This window comes from Lepisosteus oculatus, chromosome 9 (assembly GCF_040954835.1).
Source record: "Lepisosteus oculatus isolate fLepOcu1 chromosome 9, fLepOcu1.hap2, whole genome shotgun sequence".
Taxonomy (NCBI): domain Eukaryota; kingdom Metazoa; phylum Chordata; class Actinopteri; order Semionotiformes; family Lepisosteidae; genus Lepisosteus; species Lepisosteus oculatus.
The window spans coordinates 4,209,391-4,222,539 of NC_090704.1; the positions used below are offsets into that span (position 1 = coordinate 4,209,391).

A 13,149-nucleotide genomic window follows, 5' to 3' on the forward strand; every position below is an offset into this window, starting at 1 on the left:
AACAGATCATTAATAAAATATTATCTGTTGCAGAGAAAAACATTTCCTTTTGAATGTCATCATCCCATTGTCAACATCTTATCCACAGCCCTAAAATTCTGAATTATTAACCATTGCTTTTCTGGATTACCTTCAAGGCACTTACAGGAGGTATTTCTCACCAACCTTAATCTGATCGATTAAATTGTCATGATAATTAACTTTTTGCATCTAAATGTAAATCTAAATCTGTGAGCCTCCAGATCACCCAGAAAATGTCTGTTCAGATTCAGTACCCCAGTGTGGATCTTCTCCTTACTCAAGGATCTCCTGAAATTTGGGCTAAGTGATAATTAGCCCAACAATTACCCTTAAACTAAATATACATAAACGGTTGTTTAATGAGTAGGAGAGAAAGCATTAAGGCTTTAACCTTACTGCTGACAAGTGTTGATAATCGAAGTGCTACTGTATGTCTCCATGAGCACAAAACCCTGGCAGTTACTATCCGTTAAATTATCCATGAAAATGACCTCTAATCTTTCCAATGATGCATTCACCATGTTTATACATCAGGCAAGCTGTGAGAATAAAATACTACCGACAGCAGCGTTATTACCTTGTAGCCTAATCTTGACAGATATCAAAAGCCGAGCAAGGCTGAGCCTGGTCAATACTGGTATTGGAGACCTGCAAGAAGCTCTAAGTGGTGTTGGTGAATCAGTAGAAGGGACTCTGCCACCTGCTGTACATTTCCAAAACACCACCCCACTGTGGTGACCATGGACACCACACACTAGGTGCCATGGAAGGTACTGTCCTTTGGGTGATATGGTAATTAATAATTCAGCGTAATACAAGTGAAGCATAGTGTGATTAAATGTTTTATGTTGTTTTTACACAATAAGTCTTTAAATGGTCAATTGCAAGGCTGTGGGTAAACAGCTTATGGTAAAGGAAGATTCAGTAGATACTGTGCGAGTGAAACTTTAAGGCAAATGTTATTGCTGAAAGCTCATTGGACACAGTCATTCTGAAAGAAAGGAGTGAACAAGTAACTTGACTGTGCAATATTGAGAAAAAAGCACATTATCATGGGCAGATTTAGTGGATGGGGAATTATATTAAACTCAACGTACAATATATACTGTATTACAGTAGTAGGTGTCACTGTGTGCCTTTGTGTACGTTACACATCTGAGGCACTGCAGTGGTTAAATTCTTCACATTCCTTGGTTTCCTTTGAAGGCAGTTTTCTCCTTCATGGGAAAAGACTGATTCATAAGCAAAATCCCAGGACAGGTAATTATGTCTGAGGACAACATGGACAAGCTTGACTGGAATGCCGAGTGTCGTTAGAGTTTTTCTTTCCTCATGGGGCTTCCCTGAAATGGGTATTTAGAACCAACTGAAGCAACAATGTTTTTAATTGCTTTTTTGTTTTGTTTTTTTAACAGACAAGAAAAAATGTTTTCATTGTATAAATTTAGCATACATAGGAGCTGCTTAGCTTTGATTAAATTCCTTTAATTAACTTTAATTGAGCTTCATGTTTTGGACAAGTCGGACCATCTTTAAGAATTTCTCTTGATTTCACATTCATTTCTCACCTGACTTGCAATCAGAGTGTAAATGATGCATTTTGCAGAGACGGTTATGGTTCTTCGTTGTGATTGACAGAGTAATTGTGTCAAACATATTTGCATGTTTCAGTGCAGCTGCACTGTTTGAAACGATAGAATGGAAAAGAGTAATTTTCATGTTTCAGTGTTTGGTACAGTATATGCACAGAAAGATGCCTGCCCCACCCAGCTGGAGGACATCAGGCGTCTCAACACAAGAGCACTAGCAAGGCGGCATACGGAATGAAAATGAGTTTGGTTCAACACTCCTGCTTGAGAAGTGCTATATATTCAACGTATTTAACTCTTTGTTTGCAGGTGAACCTCGCAAGTTTGACCCAACGTTTAGAGGACCTGTCCACAAAAGGTATTGTGTTTTCTTTCACTCCTCCTAGAACTCCTGTACTCTTATTTGTGCCGTGTTGACTGAATGTGTCTTCGTCTCCAGCAGTGGCACCCAGCCCTAGTCCTGGAGGAGCGATTAGGTTAATTGGCTCTCCGGCCCTGGTGTGAGTGTGTGCCCAGCGATGGACTGGAGTCGTGTCCAGGGTGTATCCTGCTCAGTGCCCGTTCCTTGCCATGATGGGCTCAAGCTGCCCCCAGTCTCTAAATGAGATAAATTGGTTAGAAGCTGGGTGGATGTTCTTGTGCTTCTTGTGCATGTTCCTCCGAACGTACAGTATTCTAAATGTTTACGCAGTGCTTTCCCATGGGGTCATTAACCTGCTTTAGCATCAGAAAAGCGAGCTCCAGCATTACACACAAAGTGGGAAAGGTGATGGTGGCTACGGGGATGAAATTTGTACTTGCTATGCCCTAGTGACGTTTCCTGGCAGGCTTTATACTGAGGGAGCAGAAAGCACAGAATCACCCCACAGGAAGACGAAGAGACCACAGTCTCGCTAATGAGCAATAAAAGCTGTAAAATAAAAAGAGTCACGCGTATTTCCTTTGTTGATTACTTTCCATGTAAGATGGGGAAAAAAAATAGAACTGGATTTCACCTCTGAACTGGCTGCCGTACGTGTCTGCCTGCAGCAATCCAGATACAAATCGCACTAAAATTATAACCTGAACTCCTGTCCCACTGCTGTGTCTTTTTCAGAATCCTGAGGTCAAATTCTCAGTCGCGCTTTAATTTGAAGTACCTTTACTGTGACCTTCCTCAGCACTGACAGCTGAGGGCTGGCACAGTATCGTTGTCATCAAATCAATGCTAAAAGATGTGTCAAAGAACCGGTTCAATAATCCAGCCTTATAACTCTCACTTTCATACTCAAGCCTTTAAGCCTGTTTAATTCACTGTGTTCATTAGTGTATACGATTCTCATTTGTTGTTCTATAGTCAAGTGCCCTGAGATCACGTCAGGTGCAGTTTAAAAGAAAGGATATTCTAATAGTCATACGTACAAACCTGATGAAGGAAATAAAACAGCATTGCAAAGCACCGGAAACAAAGCATTGAATAAATAATCGCTGAGATATAAAAGGCCTGGTTGGCAGTGTTGATGAGGGTTCGTTGGCTAACGGGTTACCTTCACTTTAATGCCTGCAGGCAGGATTCCATTCCTGGCATAGCGTCAAGGTCAGCTGTCTTCAGCTACTGAGAAGTTGAACTCCGAACTGAGAAAACTCCACTTCCACCGGCGTAGCTGAGCCGTTGCAGCCCTCCAGAGCGGTGACAATCAGCAGAAATTAGGGATTAAAACCTCCTCCTGCCAGGGACTTCTAAACGGCTTTGCCCAATTCAATTGCATGCAAACGTGGATTTCATTTTGCCCTGGAATGAGAGTTAAAGGAGATCTATTTCTCGATAGCTACAGATGTAATTATAGATACTGTATATACAGTACAGGGTAATTCCTGCAGTCGCTCTGGAGATAGCTGTTACGCCTGAATGAGAAAAAAGGTCAAACAGATGGGGAAAAAAAATCTTCCCATATAGGAATGCGAGACAGTTAATATCTGAAGCGTTAAGTAGTTGTGTGCTGTGCACATGCACTGTCAGTTTTTTTTTCTAGTCAAGTAAGCTGTTTTATTCCTTTCGATTTTTTTTTGCATTTATAGTAAGTAGTTTGCAGTCGTAGAGATGCTGAGAGGAAGCCTCGGTGTTTAGTACTGTCTTTTCTGTCAGTTGAGCAAGCTTTGTCCTTCGTGTCAAGGTTTTCTTCATGGGAGAACTTGAATCTTTTTTTTTTTCTCTCGAAAGTATATACTGTATTTTGCTGCTCCAGCAGAGTGAGGCAGACAGTGCCAGGGCTGGGGTTTTCCTTTGGGCTTTGTCCTTGACGTGGAATCTATGTGGTAACGGTGAGGAGAGATGCCTTGACTGAGCTGGGGATTATCAGCGATCGACCTCATGGGCTGCCCGCTCTCCGTGAGCTTGCCTGTGAGTGTCCCTAAGGAGGCCCTGTGTGGCTGTCAGATCTGTGGACTGGGTGATGTATGGCCTAGGTACTACCTGCTCATGAATACTGTAGCTGTGACTCACGCCTTCAGCAGCCTGCCTGCCCATGAACCACAGAAAGGACAAGAGGAGGGGATGTTTATAGTTATTGGTTCCTGTTTATGTTCGCTGTGGGCAGCCTGCCCACTCCAGGGTAAATGTATTGGATGGGCAGGTGGCCCACAGTGGGGAAAAATCCCTCCATTTCATAATCATAACATAACTGTGTTGTAAAACCTATTCTTGCAAGCAGTCAGCGCATGTTAAGGCTAAGCAGGAGGAATTAAATAAACCAGGAAATAAAAAGAAAAATTGAATTGAAAATGACAGAAGCAAGCTTGACTTCTGATGCTCTTTTTTTGGAAGTCGGAATTGTTTGCTTCGGAGTTCCTTCAGAGCCGTAATTTACGTCGTGAGAGAGTGGGATGCAGTGTATATTAATGGAAAGCTTTAGGCTGGGAGCCAGGAATGCGATCTCAATATTTACAAATTACGAGCCGTAGGGGAATAAAGTCACCATAATTGAAACTCCGTCTGTGCAGCAGAGACCTGGAGGGTTTTATTTCTGTCAGCAGTAGGGGGCAGAGAGAGAATGGAGGGTGATTGAGACCCGGGTTCGGTTTGTCCTTTGTGTTTAGTGAGGCTGATTTACATTCTGTTCTGCAGATAGCATGACTGCGTGATGTCTGCTGGAGGGAGTCTCAATCAAACAGGCTAGCAGGGTTTCCTTCAGAATCCAATCCAGGTTTTTCTGTTAATTGCAATTAAATTAAACACATTCTTTCCCTTCTTTATAGAAGAACTGTTTATAGTGTTTGGTTCTTCCTGCAATCATTGTAATAACTCCTATTTTTTGGAAACTACACACACGAGTCTGTTTTTCAGGAGATAATATGGTAAAGAGTTTTTAGTGTGACAGAAGAGTGTGATGGATTTTTATGGAGTGAAAAATGAAAATGTTAACATAGGATACTGAAGTATCGCGCACATTTCAGAAACCGTAAAAATAACGGATTTTTCAGTAATTGTCTGGCAGCCAATAAGGATGATCACGAACAATAACTGTGTTAAGAAGAAGCAGTTGTTTTCTTTAAGATAAGACACTTTTTGACTGCACATCAATTAAAATAGTTCTATGAATAGTTATAGCCATTAAATTACAAAAGTCATCTAATCACAATGTATTTCTAAGAATATCATATACTGTATGCAGATACTTGAAATTGAACGTTTTTATACTATACAGAAAATAGTAAATATTTGTTTACTGTTAAGGTAGACAAAAGTTAACTTTCATTTTATTGTGAAATAAAATAAAAAGAATAACAAGACTGGCATTAACTAGTTTTAAATCTGAATTAAATCTAGGTTATATTTAAACAAACATTTGTTAATGTTCTTGTCTTAATATTAAGTGTAAAAATTGCCAGCCTGACTATTTTGTATACATTTTTTAAGAGTGTTACTTCATATCTATGGTTAAATATTAACTTACAAATAATGCTTTAACTATGAACCCTATTGCAGAGATAATGCTGAGAAACACACTCCAGGAAAAACAACTGACTGATTTCCACCTCTTACCATCATGAGAAAGTTGTGTTTCAAGTCCCTCCTCTCTTTTTTTTCATCCCCAATAAAAACATGCACACACTACGTCGTAACAGACCAAACATGTGTGGCACATAACAGCAGGAACTCAGGATTTAACATGAGCAGGAGAATTATGCAACTATGTATACTAATCCCAAACTCCCATCATGCCTGTATGCAAAGGAGGTCCACAGGCGTCCGTCTTGTGCCACTATAGCTCATGGCTGTTTTAGTGGTATTAGGTTTTAATACATCTATCCACCCATTTTCTAATCACTTCTTCCAATTCAGGGTCCTGGGTGAGCTGGTGCCTATTCCCAGCAAGCAAGGGGAACAAGGCAGGATACACCCTGGATGGGATACCAGTCATGGCAGGCCAGACACACTTAGACACACACAAGGGCCTGTTTTCCCAGAAGCCACTTAACCTGTCAGTATGTTTTAAGACAGTTGGAGTAAACCCGTGCACCCATAGGAAATCCACAGAAACATGGCAGAACAGAACATACAAACTCCTTGCAGGTAGTACCCCAGGTCTGGAATTGAACCCTGGGCCCCTGTGCTGCAATGCTAATGACTGCACCAACTTGCCTCCCAATTTTAATACATGTACGTGGATATTCAGAGCATGCAAAAAATGTTATTACTAACAAACATTTTGCTATGTTTTTTTTCTTTCAAATGACCTCTAAAAATAATGAACCTCGTTTTGAATGGATTGCAGGCTTTGATCCAAAGATACAAAGAATGTTATCCTATAATTGTAATGGTGATGATGTTAAGTATGATCTCAGTTTGGTTGTAAATCACAAATCCCTTTGTTTACTGAAAGGCCAGAGATTAATTACTAAGGGTGGCAGCAGTGCTCAGCACTTTGAACACTCTGAGCTACTGTGCGTGCTTTTCAAGGTGACCCTCTGAGCTGGTTGTGGCTGGTTAAGGCAGAGAAGAGTCCAGGGTTCAAGGGAAAACAACTCTCAAGTAACTTCTCTTTAAACAACTCTCAACAGTCCCTTGTTAGCTACTCTGGAGCAGGAGTTTGTCTTTCTTGGAATGTGCACACAGATGTCAAATGGGAAGAACAGAACAAATCCCATCATCACATCAGTCTACAGACCACTTTCACGGACTTTCCATAATTCCTTTACAGCTCAGCAGTTTCCCTTTTCCGGGCTGCTAATCCTGAACTTTAGGACTGAGGGGAAGGAAGTGTTTACTTCAGCAAAGTTCGTACATTAGTTTCCCCAGAGATAATAAGTGTTATTGTCGTACGGTAAAAGGAAAAAAAAGTTTATTCTTTGTAAGGTTAAAACACAAAGCCGTGGCAAAAAAAGCTGAGGAATCTCTTACTTGAGAAGCAGAGTCCAGGTGGCAGAAAATGAGGGCAGGCTTTTAGAGACGAGGAGGAGAGAGGAAGACTGTCCGGCCAGTGTAGAGCAAAAATGTGCGACTCAGCAGGGACAGCAGCAGCTGCCTTGGCGTCTCCAGGTTTGTGTATATGCAGAATTGCTGTTTTGTTCTGGCCATTGCAAATTGCTAGTCTCTTTCCGTGTAGCACGCCTCTTACCACTGGGGTGCCAGAATGCACCGGTGGGCACACTCGCCTGTGGCTGGACTTGAGTTACCTCGTGCTACAGCTCTTTGCGTCATTCATGTGGCCGTGCTTTTGCAACTTAATTGGACCCCCAATTATTTTTCTTAAGTGATCGTGTGCTGCTGCACGTTGAGGAGCACAAGAGAGAAGGAAGCAGGCAGCAAATCTTAGCCCAGTGATTTGTAAAATTACATTCTATCTGCTAATAACTCAGACACTGCAGGAGTCAGTGGCACGCAGCTCTCCTCCGGTTGCTGTGGAATGGACGGGCATTGTTTCCCGGAGTGTGCCAAAGGTAATTTATTAGACGACCATAAATCACGCTAGTCTCTCTGGGGGGCCGTTTTTCACAAAATCGCTCAAACATCAGATCCCAGTGGAGATAATCGTGAAGCTTGGTTATAGTGGCTCGGTCCGTGTCCCCCCAGTACATCCCGCTGGGGCAGAACTGCATCTGTGTGTTGCTGCAGACTCTTTCGGTCATTGATGACTCACCGCGTTTCACCGTGAATAGTGTTACAGTCGCAGTTGTCAGTTTTCCCCTTCGGGTTCAGCTGCAATAGTCCAGAGCTTGCCCTCGCCATTAGCGCCTTACTGTTGTGTTTTAGCATTATATGGCTATCTATTGACAGCTTGTTATTGCTGCACTTACTCAAGCTGCAACATCAGGGCTTCAGAGAATTAGTCGGACTGCGTTCTGTCACAGTACTCAGCCGTCCGCTCAGATAACTGGCAAAGGGATAGAACTTGCTGGCACGGGAAAAGGTAACTTTAACATTATTTAATGGGTGGACACACTAAAGGCATCTGTTGCTTGTGACACTGAGGTGCAGCTGGTCGAAAGCCCCTGTCATGTGTGCCCTGAAGACCCTCACTTGCCCCAGTCTCCTGTCTTTCGTCAGGCAGCTCGATGGCATGGTGTTGAATGCTCCAGGACCCCGAGTTTGACTCCGGGCCGGGTCGCCTGTCCGTGTGGGGTCTGCATGTTCTCTTCGTGTTCACGGGGTGGTCTTCACTGGGTGCTGCAGCCACCTCCCATCTCCCAAAGACGCATGCAGGTTACAGTTGATCAACAGACTTTTCTGGGGGTTGTGGGTTCTGAGGGGAGTGACGGTTCTGTCTGTGGTATTATTGACAGTGAGCAGGACGGCCTCCTCTTGTCGGTGGCCTTTCTAAAGCTCTCGATGTGCTAAAGTCAACCTTATGACTCCGTAGGTGACAGAAGCAAATGGCCATTCAGCACTTCCTCCTCATAAGCTGCCTTCACACAGCGGCAGATCTGTCAGACAGCTGTCAGAAGGCAATACTGTGGTTCTGATAATCAAGACAAATCGTCGCAGGGATGCATTAACGTCTGTTTTTTTACTGCAGATGACAGTGACTGTACGACACGGCACTGACATCCTTCCACGTTCACGTGCCGTGTTTGATAGATTTCTCCTGTCCTTAAATTCTCCCCGTACTGCATGTTCTTTAAATGAATTAGATTACACTCACTGGTCTCTCCACTCATGCTAATGTGATCTGTTTCTGTAGAGTGTCTCATGATTATCAGTGTCATCTGTTCCCAGGATTGAATGCAGAGCACTACCCCAGTAATGACTGTCATGATAGCAATGTCATAATGCAAGGCCTGTTTTACAACGCAGTGTTCTTCACACAAAATGCGTCAGTTACTGAGCCCGCAGAGCGGTTTGGATTTTTAGCCAGATATAGTGCTTATTTTTAATAAGGATTATTGTGCTTTTTATAGGCACGGCTTTCACCATTGCAATGGGGTTATCAGAAAGAAGGCGCTGCATTTTTAAAGTTATTTAAAGGGATCTTATGCAGATTGTCGTTTTGTAACTGTAGCTAAGGTCTGGACATCTGCCACTGCTTCACAGGCATGTTTAGAATATTAGAAGCACAAACAGAACAAACCAGTCCCTAGAACACTGTGACACGTCTGATTTAATTAAGTTGCAAGAGAGTGGGAGCAGTGGGGTTAATCTGTGTGAGAGCTAATTGACCTGAATCAGATTGATCTAATGCTGCCTGGGATATATATACTGTACCTTATTGAACAGTTTCCCTGGAGTTAGTTGTGTGCTTTGGACATGAAATCCTCCAGTGTTGGTGGTCTGGAAAATTCTGCCCTTGCCCATTCTGGGATTCTGGAGCAAACGTACAGAAGCTCTTCGTGGACTCTTTGGCGAGGAGTGGTGCCAGTATTCACAATACAGAGAGATCCCTTCAGTTATTCACAGTCTTGCTCAGGAGAAGGGCAGAGGTTTATTTTTTAGGACAATGTATTGGAGCACGTTTATCCAATGCCATAGAGCACCATGGGAGCTCTGGTTAAGCCCAATGCTTCAGAGACAGTGCTGATAACCTGTATTGACCTCATCTCCAGGGCTGGAAGGTTCCATGCTTGCATAACTCTGCTTGTTGTGCATACTGTATTAGCTGGCAGGTGAATCAATCCTTGTTGTGGTATCCTATTGAAAAGTTAGTTTGTGTTTCGTTTTTCACAGGCACGGACAGAATCGTTCAATTAAAAAAACAAAACAGCCCTGCCAATTATTTTTATTTAGCCTCCTTTATAAGATAAGATCGCGCTATTCGCCATATATGATTTCTTGTATTAGGAATTTGTCTTTTTTGCATACCCCAGCTTACTCTCCATGAGACACACAGACAGGGAGAGAAGCTGGGGGTCAGAGCGCAGGGTCAGCCATTTCTACGGCGCCCCTGGTGCAGTTGGGGTGAAGGGCCTTGCTCAGGGGCCCAACGGAGAAGAATTCCTCTGCCGGCTGCGGGATACAAAGGTAAAGGTGGTACATTGGCAGAGCCACCGCACCAGGATTGCTAGTGGGGTCTGTGTGTGTTGGCTCTGCCAATGTACCACCTTTACCACACCTGGACCCACAAGGGGAAGAATGAGGACATGCAGGCGGGCTTCCTGGCCCTTTACACCATGTAGCATCTCCTCTCCTGACTCACTACAAGCCCCACAGTGACGTACAGGGGCTCCGTGCCCATCGAGTCGTGCTTCACTAACGGATGGCACGACGAGCTGCCAGGTGTCTGGGAAGCAGGAGTAATCACTGTTTCACTGGAAGCCAGGAGAGGCGTGGGAAGCTCATCTCAGCCTAATTCATCTCAGCCTAATTCACATCCTGGGGAATTTTGGTCACAGTCAGCTAGTGATATGAACCGCAAGTGTGGTTTCATTGTGTGATTTCTGTAAAGGGCCTTGAGGATGCTCTGTATTGAAAGATGCTACACTAGAATACGATTAATTGATTGATGGCACTGATGAACCAGGCTCGAACCCATAGCAGATGGATCATAAAGTTCAACCCAGCACTCGGAGCAAGAGCCTAGACTGGTCGAACCACTTGGGAACCGTTTTATTTAATTGTAGTCCCTTGTCATTCGCTAACAATCTGGCTAATGAACTGCACCTTGACTTAAAACACGGAGGACTTGCATTTATTTATTTCTTTAAAGGCCAGTGTTTGCCAAAAAACTAAAAGGAAAAATTCTACTATATGGCCTGGCCAGAGAAACAGAATTGACTGTGCACAGTGCACAGTTCTCTTACATGCCTTCTATAATCAGACAGTCAATGGACAGGCTTTGAGTTTCTTTTTCTCAATATACCCTACAGATGCTCAGTGAGACTGGGATCAGGGGGATTGGGATGAACCTGAAAGATGTGCACAGTCGCGGTCATGCTCTGTAAACTTGTCCAGCGCTAGTATGATGGATGATGCTGTTGTCATCCTGAACCAGGTCTCCTCCAGCTGGGTATGGAGCCAGCACCACAGGGTGAACCTGCTCTGCTGCAAGCCCTAACCCTAAACACTGCCATGTTGTCACCTGGGCCCGCAGTGGTATCTAGGCTTTGCACCAGACTGCATGTCACAATGCTTCCATCTGCTGCAAGCGGAGCGAAAACATTCCTTAATAGCTCATTTAAGAGGGATTATTATCCCAGTAAAGAAACTCAAGGTGCTCCTACAAAGACCTGGATTGGGGTGGTCTCGGGCACACCTGGGTAGCAGTCTCAACAATATCTTTGTTGATCAATACCAATGCCGCTCTGAGGTAGGAGCTGCCTACAAGGCAGTCATTATCACAGCGTTGTGATCTCACACAGATCGTTCAATATCTCATTTGTCACATATCCCATCCAGTCACATCTCTTACATTCACAGACAAAATGGGATTTTCTGTTTTTCCTTCGTTCCTTAGATGTTTTGCCCTGGCGCTGTTCACATCAAAAGGCAGAGAGCCTGGGAGACTGCATCTAGTGTTTTGGCTGTTGTATGTTTTCACCAGGGACATTAAAAGGTTTTCTTTGGAGTCTTTCTGATTCTGCGTATTTGTTGTGAACACAAGACCACGTGCTGTGCACTGAAGACAAGCGAGCAAGCTGAATCAGTCTGGACTGCTGCAGGCCTTGTAAAAATGAGAGAACATCCAAATTGCACGTTGTTGTATTCTGTTTCAGTTCCACCCATGGTTTGGAGTGTTTTTATTTCTGCGGGGAAGATTCTGGTGCTCAAGGCCAGATTTAACCTGGATTATCTACAGGAGGCCCTGATAGGCCTGTGTGCTTCTGTGAACATGGCCTGCACAAACTAATCATTTGACAGCTCATGCCACAATTATCAATACAGGTTTAGAGTAAAATTGAGGTTATTAAACAAAGTACAGCTCCCTGAACCTGCAACCTTTTGCAGTGTGTGCCGGAAAAAGTTATTTATATATTTATCTATAGAAAAAAGGAGCTTGAGGTGTTTTTTTTTACCTACCTACTTCTTTTTGGATGTTAAGCTTCTATTTTACTCACAAAGTTGAATTAACTGTGAAGGATTGTACAGGTAGGGTGGGATGGTGCTGTGGTTGTTAGCATTGCTGTTTCACAGTGCTGATGCCCTCGGTTCAGTTTGAGGTGCTGTCTGTATGGAGTTTGCGCGTTCTCCCCTTGGTCATGTGGGTTTCCACCAGGTGCTCTGGTTTCCTCCCACAGTCCAAAGACATACTCCTAGATTAATTGGCTTCTGACAAAATTAGTCCTCGTGTGAGTGTATGTGCCCTGTGATGGACTGGCACCCTATCCAGGGTGTAATCCTGCCTTGTGTCCATTGCTTACTGGGATAGGCTCCAGGTCTCCCGCGAGTTGGACAAAGTGGTTAGAAAAGGGATGGATGGGTTAATCACACAAGTGAAATAACATCAAGAAACATGAAATGCCAAGAAAAGGGTGTCAGGATGGGACAATGAGGAAGCTGCAGAGGAACCCGTTTGTTTTTCTGATGAGCTTAATTAACGTCAAATCAATCTCGGTAACCCCATAACACAGCTGCAAATCAGTGAGACCTGCACACAGCTGAGAGCTACACTTGCAGCTGTGGCTGTCTCCTATAGCTCTTCCCAGCCTTTTCCTTATGGTTCTGTCCAGTGTTCCTTTCTCCCTCAGATCTTCTTGCTGTATTTCCTCATTATCTCTACCACACAAGCTGTTGAAGAGGCACTGCAATGGCTCTCCTTAGGTTCAGAGCTGTCATTAAGCTGCTCACATGTAGTTTTTCTTCTAAATATAACACCAGAGACATTCGGTCTACAGTTCACTTAAATCCTACAAATAACGCTGCAAGCTTTAAGGAACAGAAAGCGTGTGTTTTATGTGTTGATATCATAATACCAGCACGTGCGCATCCCTAGCCAGCCTCTTTTTTAAGGAAAGAGAGTAAATTGTTTCTGAATGGGTATCTGGGGTCCCGCAGCTTGCACTTCTTCATAATCTGTTGAAAAAACGCAGAGATGGTGGAGTTTATGTAAATCGGTGACTTTCATGCCTCCGAATGACAAGGAATATGGCTTTCCTGAGCACCTGATTGCAATGATGCTCACCGGTGGAA

At 43.5% G+C, this 13,149-nt stretch overlaps 1 protein-coding gene across 3 annotated transcripts in view; it reads left to right on the plus strand.

Annotated features, from left to right (window-relative positions):
- Positions 1-13,149, plus strand: part of slc44a5b (solute carrier family 44 member 5b) — a 100,340-nt gene that overhangs the window by 50,301 nt on the left and 36,890 nt on the right. For all 3 annotated transcript variants that reach the window (XM_069194000.1, XM_069193999.1, XM_069193998.1), the window contains exon 2: positions 1,920-1,968. In XM_069194000.1, coding sequence (XP_069050101.1) covers positions 1,920-1,968 — 49 coding nt within the window. The remainder of the gene's footprint in view (positions 1-1,919; positions 1,969-13,149) is intronic.